Source organism: Terrapene carolina, unplaced genomic scaffold (genome assembly GCF_002925995.2).
Source record: "Terrapene carolina triunguis isolate 2854851 unplaced genomic scaffold, T_m_triunguis-2.0 Scaffold42, whole genome shotgun sequence".
In the NCBI taxonomy this organism is placed as follows: domain Eukaryota; kingdom Metazoa; phylum Chordata; order Testudines; family Emydidae; genus Terrapene; species Terrapene triunguis.
The window spans coordinates 74,273,027-74,281,697 of NW_020664393.1; the positions used below are offsets into that span (position 1 = coordinate 74,273,027).

An 8,671-nucleotide genomic window follows, 5' to 3' on the forward strand; every position below is an offset into this window, starting at 1 on the left:
AGAAAGAAAGAAAGAAAGAAAGAAAGAAAGAAAGAAAGAAAGAAAGATCACTTGAAGGGACATGTTAATCTGTAGGAAGTGTTTCATAAAATGAAGTGATCGAGATAAAATGTACAAAGGTTATGAAAGTGCCTCATGCCTGAGAGTAGAACCGTAGTAGTGAATACGATTCAGTGTGTGCTCTGTAAGCAGTCCTATGATCCTGGCGGGGAGCCGTCTTCCCGATAGAAGGAATGTCTCAACTCTCAAAAGCTCCCGTCAGGCTAATTATCAACTGAACGCTCGCAAAATCCAGCATATGCAGAATTAGTATCGGCGCAGGCACGGCTCTGTCCCCTTCGGACAACCCCCCATCCCACTCCTGCTTTTCCTTCAGTGCGTTCCTTTCCAAATACTGATCAAGTGGAAAGCCATGATCTGCCCTTCATAATAACAACCATCCAGAGCTAGATATGTCTCTGGACTCTTTTTTTTTCTCCAGAGGACGCTTTTAAGGCTATTTGCCTGCTTTAAATTTTATTTATACTTGTACGTTTATTTTATCTTGGAGACAGGGAATTTAGCAGTGGGGTATATTTTGTTTGTGTTTTGTCTTGAAACATGATATACTCTAACTTTGTGGGGCTTGGGAAGTGATTCTGTAATGCCTAGAGTTAATAAAAAATACCCAACCAACTACTTTCCCTAGGAATAGATAGATAGATAGATAGAAAATTGAATCTTTCCAGGGTTTTTAAAAAATCTCTCATTCTCTCTGTCGCTCTCATTCTCTCTGTCTCTGTCTCTGTCTCTCTCTCTGATTTATAATTAATAGTATGGTCTAAAAACCTCCTATCTACTTAAATTGATGTGGTCTTAAAACAAAAGTGGGAGACGAACTCGCCCTGGGAAGCGTGGGTCTCTGTAGGAGGGAACGTAAGTTGAACTTTAACAGAAATGGCAGGCAGGCCAGTCGAACGGGTTCCTGAAACATCAAAAGGGTTTTCTATCGCCCCTGGCTTTGCCTAGAAACTATAAATTTAGTATCCTTTAAAATTCATTGCATAAATTTTACATCTGGGTGAAAACTGGGCGCATTTTTGGCATAGTTAGGGGGCAAATTAGCATGGAGAATGAAATGGAACCCGACTTAACACTGATTTATTTGTACGTTTGAGATATTTTGCTTTTACAAATAAATGCGATCTGTAGCGTTCCGTCAAAGTGCTTAATTGCCGCTGTAAACAGACAAATTATAGTGGCTGAATAGTTTATTTATTTATTTTCAAGAGAGGATCAGGAAAACTCCCCCACCCCCCGTTATTTGTTTACTATATATATATATATTATGAACAAAAGCACCAAGAGCAATCAAATTATCCGATTTGGATGCATAATTACATGTAAAAGAAGGAAATATGATTTTTTCTTAGCCTCTAGCATTGCTCCATAGCACTTCCTTGCTCCAAATCAGCAGTGTCTAGTTTACACTTCTTCCTCTGCCTGAGTTAATTGAAGTTATGTCTTTTCCTTGCTAAACTTCCCCACCCTCCCCCCTGTACCTTCTCCCTCTCTCCCCCAACTCGGCTTCTGCCAGCCCCCCTCGTCTGATTACATCTAGTAATTCTCCACTGAATGAACGTCATTTACAATGGTAGGGGAGCTCTCGAGCTGGCTGCAAGCTTCACGCTCCATTTGGTCCTGCATTCTCCCTTTAAAGTAGTCGTGTAATATTAATAGTCATGAATATCAATTATTATGAGGCGGTGTAGAGGAGGACAGGGAGGAAGGGGCATCGGAGCAGTCTCAGCCTAGCCTTGGGTTGAAGAGGATTGCATCTGGAAGCTCAAAGGGGGGGAAATAAATAAATAAATAAATAAAAAACCAGAGGGGAGGGGGGAAATCATAGATGTCTACATAGGTTTCCAACCTCATTTTTGGCGGGGGGGTGGCGCACTGGCTAATTTTTTTATGATGATTTTTGATGGCTAGACTTGGAAATACCTCAAGCTGTTCTCCTGTGTCCAACACGTCCCTTTGCCGAGCTCCTTGATATTTTTCTCCTATTATTACTATTATTATTATCAGCACCACTCTTTTATTTGTAGCTGTTACAAGACTTTTTTTTATTTCCAGATGTTAGTCCACACCTATTCCGCCATGGTGAGTTTGGATCCATGTTGTACCAGAATTGCATGTTCTCTCTCTCTGTCTTTCTCTCTCTCTCTCTCTCTCGCTCCCTCTCCCCCTCTCTCTCTCTCTCTTGAACGCCTTTGGCTTGGTAATTTAGCACAATAATTGGAGGAGGCTTGCAGCTGCTTCTCCTTTTTGCATTGTGTGTTCTTGGTTTGAGCTGGGGGGGGAGAGGAAAACTTTTTTTTTTTTTGCCATCGCTGGTGGGGATTTGGACAACACTTTGTGGACTAGATGTTTTCTTGTTTACTTTAGCCTTGCAGCCTCAGCTAGGATGGAGTTGGACAAAACTCCTTTCCCACACTTTCTCGGAAGACTTTCATATTCCCCCCTCCCCCGATACACACAGCAAGACTTTTAATTACAATTGTAATGCTCCATCCCCCCCCCCTCTTTGGAGTATAATATTTGAAAGGGATAACATACATTCGAAGTTGCTGCAGAAATCACAGTGGCTGGATTTGTTGTTTAATATTTTTATATATGTATTTATTTAAAACAAACCCAGAGGGTTGACTTTACATAAAGACACATTTAACATTTATTTTCACCCTCTCCTTGTCATCCGACTATTACAGCATTTCTTCTGACCTTCCAAGGCAGAATGAGTGGGTGATATTTTTTTTTAAACCGGAGTTTAGTGGTGAAGGGGAGTGAATAGATGTTTGAAAACTTTATGCGCTGTGGTTTGGAGGGATGCTAGGCAGCCAGAGAACGGATCAAAGCCCCACAAACTGTACCTACACAGAGTACACCACTCCTACATTTTTAATTATGACATTTTAGTACATTTCTCTCCCACCTCCCCCCTTCTCGCCTGTCCTTGGAAACTTACATGATCAGGACAGGAAATGCTGGACTATTTCGAGTCCGGGGGATTTAAGGGGTCCATTTAAATGAGTATTTTATTTTATCTTGCGGTGTGATTTGTTTTTCATTTCCTCTTTTTTTTTTCTTTCCTTTTTTTTTATTCCTTTCCCATTTTTGTTTTTAGGACCGGCATGATGGAGTCCCCAGCCACAGCTCCAGATTGTCCCAGCTGGGCTCTGTCTCCCAGGGACCCTATTCCAGCGCCCCGCCGTTGTCTCACACCCCGTCCTCGGATTTCCAGCCGCCTTACTTCCCACCCCCCTACCAGCCTCTTCCTTACCACCAAAGCCAGGACCCGTACTCCCATGTCAATGACCCTTACTCCCTAAACCCCTTGCATCAACCCCAGCAGCACCCTTGGGGACAAAGGCAGAGGCAAGAGGTGGGATCAGAAGCCGGCTCACTGCTGCCACAGCCTCGGGCCGCCTTGCCTCAGCTCTCGGGACTGGACCCCAGGCGGGACTACCACTCAGTGAGGCGGCCAGATGTTCTCCTTCACTCGGCACACCATGGCCTGGATTCCGGCATGGGAGACAGCCTTTCTCTGCATGGCATCGGACACCCAGGAATGGAGGACGTGCAGGTAAGGCGTTCCTGCTCCTTCCCCCGCTACTGCCAGGGAGCCTGAAGAAATCTTAGCAGCTGGGAGACACATAGTCAACAACGATCAATTATGAATCATAGCAATTAGACAACGGAAAGATCTATTAGGTTACCCTTCCCCTGCCTCTTCAGGGTCGTCCCCTACTTATATTTTCCAGTATTTTTCTTAAAAATATTTTCTTTCTTTCTTTCTTACACTCATCTCACAATACATTAACAAGATGAAAGCTACAATAATGAACTAAGAAAGAAAGAAAGAAAGAAAGAAAGAAAGAACAGGCGTTTCTGAATAATCTAGGCATCTTGAAAAGGGATAAAGTTTATGGAAGCTTTTCTTATTTCAGATATTAAGCCATGTGAAATATGGGTCTCCCAACCAGCTTTTTGCAGTTTTGGGGTTTCAGTGAGATCTTTCAGAATAACAAATTTAAAAAAAAATTACTCCCAGTTAGGAAAAAAACAAAACAAAACAAAACCCTGTGTATAGGATCAAGGATATATAAAAGGATTGCACAGGGCACTGTTTTTAAATGTTTTGTGTGTGTGTGTGTATATATATATATTCTCTCTTTATCTAATCTATCTATCTCAACAACATATATCATTGTTCTGTTCCATCCTTTGGGAAACAATGGAGTTTCATGGGCCTGGAGGTACAATATTTCCTAGCTCTCTCACTCCCCAAGCCAAAGTCATTGCGGGCTATTTCCTTAAAACAAAAGCCCCATAACAATTTCACCCAAAATGGCTCGGCTCGGACCTTCCTAGGGCCCAGCTCCCATTGTAGGTGGATGCATGATTTTCGGCCCACATTTTACACGAGGGTTGCTGGTTGGTGGTGGTGTTGTCTTTCCTGCTTTTTTTTGTTGCCGGGTTGCAGATATTTAAAAGTCTTGGACAGATTTTTTAAAATAGCAAGGGAGGAATCTGCAAAAAAGAGAATAAAGAACTCATTCAAATGAAATGCTTCACTAAAATAAATGGGCTTCTCCCCAATTCAACATAAAAGTACCAGACAAGCATGAGGAGGAATTCCTTTATTAGACCTATTATTGCTCAGCTTTAAAAATGCAAGACTGCTGAAAATACAATCAATGAAAGGGGAGAATTGCAAATTTGATTTGCTTGGGTGTCACTTTAAAGACTCGCAAGCCCCTGTATCTTGGTGCGTTAGTGTTTGCGATGATCATGGAAAAGGCTTTCCTTGGTATTTGGTTACTGCTCCCTCTGAACTCAATGGCAATCGGAGCATTGGATTGCACGGATTTAAAACTTTATTTGTAAGACCTACGCGGACTCCCTGAGCTACATGAACAGGCTTTATGGGGCTCATCCTATATTCCGTATTCAGGCAAAACTGGCAATGGGAGTGTTGCCTGAGTAAGGACAACAGAATAGGATCCCTTATCTCTCTATATCTAGTACCGAAAAGATATAGAAAATATGAGTGCATTGACATTTACAATGCCAAAAGAAAACTGCAGAATTAGCTGGTACACTCGTTGTGCTTCTGTTATAGAGAGGTAGAGACTGGATACAGTTATTCGTATTCAGATATTTTTAAAGCAAAACGAATCCTTCTATTAAACTCCCCGCTGAGTCAATAAGGCGCAAGGTATTGAATACAAATAAGGTGCATGTCGCATGGTCATTTTCTAAACAAAATAATATATCCATAGCCTACGGTAGGAAGGAGCTAGTTTAGCCTACGTTGTATTGCTCATCCAAACAGCTAAAGGGGCGTTGCAGACAGGGTATTTTCGTGCAGGAATCTATCTCTGGAGTTCTGGACACAATGTTTAGACAGGATAGTGCACTGGGAGAATGAGGCAGGTACTTATTTTTAAAGGTTGGATCTCAAACTGAAAAAAATATTCCAAGGGATAATTTATGAAGATGAAAGTGCTCATCAGCAAGTTAGTATAAATAGGCACAGAGGTGGTGACAGGATTGTATTTATTGACAGGCATTTTCTATTATTTTCCCTCTGTGTTTGCGAGCCAGGTTAAGTTGGCGGTTTTCTTAATACGTGATTCTTAATATGGATTTTTTCTAGGACAGGTAAAAAAAATCCTATATACCCAATAAATACACCTACTTTCTATGCCTTATGGGGAAAAAAGTTTCCTTAAGGCATATTAGTCAGGGTTTTTTTGCTCACAAAGTTTTACTTTTTGAGTAAAGTTTTTTTTTCCATATACCATCAGATTAAATAGATTTCAGAAGTATGTGTTTGGTTGGCAGAGAGAAAGAGAGAGAAAAAATTGAGGATATGATATAAACCCAGTTCCAGACCATGTGTAATCCGCTGTCCAGGAACATAATTAAGTGGTTGTAACATAGGGTTCTGTTGTAAGCACAGTGCTGTCCTTTGCGGCGAATTAGGGTTTCCGTCTACAATTTACAACCGACAAATATGCACAGAGGAAAAAAAAGGATCTTCACATTGAAAACAAATGTGTCTCCCCTAGGTAGAAAAAATAAATTAAAATAGCCATTGCAATTTCATCCTTATTCCTCGCAGATCAGGGGATCTGCACCTTTTATACCTTCATTCATTATTATAGCCAAAGCTATAGGGAAGAAATGCATCCAGCACTCTCTCTCTCTCTCTCTCTCTCTCTCTCTCTTACACACACACACACACACACACGCGATCACACAGCCAGAGTTTGCAAAACAAATGACAAACTCTGTGGGTTTTATTTCAGTTATATTATTTTATAGCTGCTGGGTACGGAGATGGTGTTTAGAACGGGTCAGTGCTATCAAGTTTATTTGCAAAAAATACATCTCCAGATTTGCTAAATGTATGCTAGAAACTCATCACCTCCCCTATTACAACCTCTACTCCTTCCCTTCCTCCACCTTCCCCCCCCCCATCCCCGCCTGTGTATGCAAGCTAAGGAGACTGAAAGTTAAGTTGCACCAAAACACCCGAGTCTCTTATAAAGTAACCCCTGGTATCACTTTTAACTAAAGAAGTCTAGTAATTAAAAGTCTGAGTTGTTTTTCCACGTTTCCGCATGCAGTCCTAATTAAATCTTTACGATCCTCTCTGTGACTATTAACTGCCAGCATGCTGCGCGAACATCCTGTACAAAAACCCAGCAGGAGGGCGTAATTAGATAGAAAATCAGACAAGAGTCTTCTCATTAACTGTAACAACTAACCCACGTTGCTGATAAAGCGAGTGGAGTGCATACACACACACATAAGTAGACATAGACATAGCCAGGCAATATCGAGATAAGGTGAGGTTACAAAAAGAAAGATGGCGCTTAATATTTGCCTCCATTTTTATAGCATCCTGTTGCAAAATGATGCTCTCCACCAGGCTGCACCATTTGTTCATCTTCCTCTGTCTCGTTGAAGACAGTATAGAAGCTGCTAAAGGAGAGAAGAAGAAAAAAGAAAAGACCTTATCATTGTATTTGATATTTCCCCTCTTATTTTCTGTGATACCCTGTAGGTATGTGGCCTATTGATTAAGGAGGAGTAAAAAAAAAGACAAAAGGAACCTGGGGGGGGGGCAACTGGAAGGCTGGGGTCAAGAGGGAAAGGAATCCAAGGAAATATTGTTTATTGTTCCATCACACTTTGGATGTGCTGTTGGAAATATAATTTTATCCTAACTCATATCCCACCTTAGCTGGGAGTCTCCTGAGAATAGAAAGATATTTACATAAGGACTGGATTATGATAAACTAAGACACTACTTGGAAAGATAAAGTTAGAATAAGAGGAAAATTCCATGACTTAAAGATGTTTAATGTGTCTTTGGGAAAGAAAAAAACAAACAAACCCCAAAGCCATCTAATCTATCTATCTATCTATCTACATCTGCAGTTTAGAACTGACCACAAAACGGAACCACGTATTGAAATCTATTAGAAATGGTTCTTTAGTGACCTCTGTTCTCTGCGATGGTTGTTGTTGCTCATTGAAGAGGGTATTCTATATCAGACAATTTATATTAAAAAATAAAATGTAACATTTGCCCCTGCTACAGTGTAACCATCTTTGTTTGTTTTCCTGCTAAAGAAGTTAATGCCATAATAACAGGTGTGCTTCTAACCAGGGTGAAAGTAGACAGGTTGAGGAGAGAGATTGAGTGACTTTTCTAGGCAATCGATTTAATTGCTCTTATATTTTGTCTCTGTGTAATTCCCTTCCCCCATCTCTCTCTCTCTCTCTCTCTCTCTCTCTCTCTCTCTCACACACACACACACACACTTTTAACTTGTAACCAAACCTTGCGAGCTGTTAATCTCTGTTTCCTATACTATGTGGGTGTTGCACTCTACTCTGAATTGCTCAAACTTTAATTACAAGTCTGTAATGTAAACCTTCCTATATAAAAAGTAAATGACCTGTGAGTTAAATGGCAGGGTTAATAATAATAATAATAATAAAAACCTAAGTTGTCCTTATTCGTGTTCATTTAGATACTAGATCTTGGAGATGTTACCAAATTGCCAAATTTTCAAAGAAAGAAATATAAAGCTTTATTGAATGCAAAAGAGACTATGTAATATCTATGTTTTATAAGATAACAAAAATACTATTGCACCCCATATGCTTCACACCTCTTTTTTATTATAAGACCATATGATTTGGAACAATTTCATTTCCATGTCAATTTGGGGGAATAATAATAATAATACTAATAAACCTTTCTTCCCCCAGTGAATTAATATAAATGGAAATAACAGAAACTCCAGTTTGGAATGACATGATTTATGTACGCCATACTTTAATATCCAGTCAATTTGAATAGTGATGTTTTTTATATTCACAGTCAGTTGAAGATGCCAATAACAGCGGTATGAACCTATTGGACCAGTCTGTCATTAAAAAAGGTATGGATTATTCCAACAAGCTTGACAAACTTATACTGTGTAGCAATGTCTTCCTGGTATGATTTTACTTTGAGGCAATTAGTTTACCCGAAAAAAATAGACAGGCATGGGAGATAGATAGATAGATAGATAGATAGATAGATAGATAGATAGATAGATAGATA

General features: G+C 40.1%; 1 protein-coding gene across 2 annotated transcripts in view; it reads left to right on the forward strand.

The window, feature by feature from the left end:
- The window catches only part of TFAP2B (transcription factor AP-2 beta), a 27,262-nt gene that overhangs the window by 1,358 nt on the left and 17,233 nt on the right, over positions 1–8,671 (forward strand). Inside the window, exons 2-4 of one of the 2 annotated variants that reach the window (XM_024202317.1) lie at positions 2,116–2,142; positions 3,167–3,625; positions 8,447–8,507. In XM_024202317.1, the coding sequence (XP_024058085.1) occupies positions 2,116–2,142; positions 3,167–3,625; positions 8,447–8,507 (547 nt within the window). The remainder of the gene's footprint in view (positions 1–2,115; positions 2,143–3,166; positions 3,626–8,446; positions 8,508–8,671) is intronic. The other variant, XM_024202319.1, reaches the window with a different exon arrangement.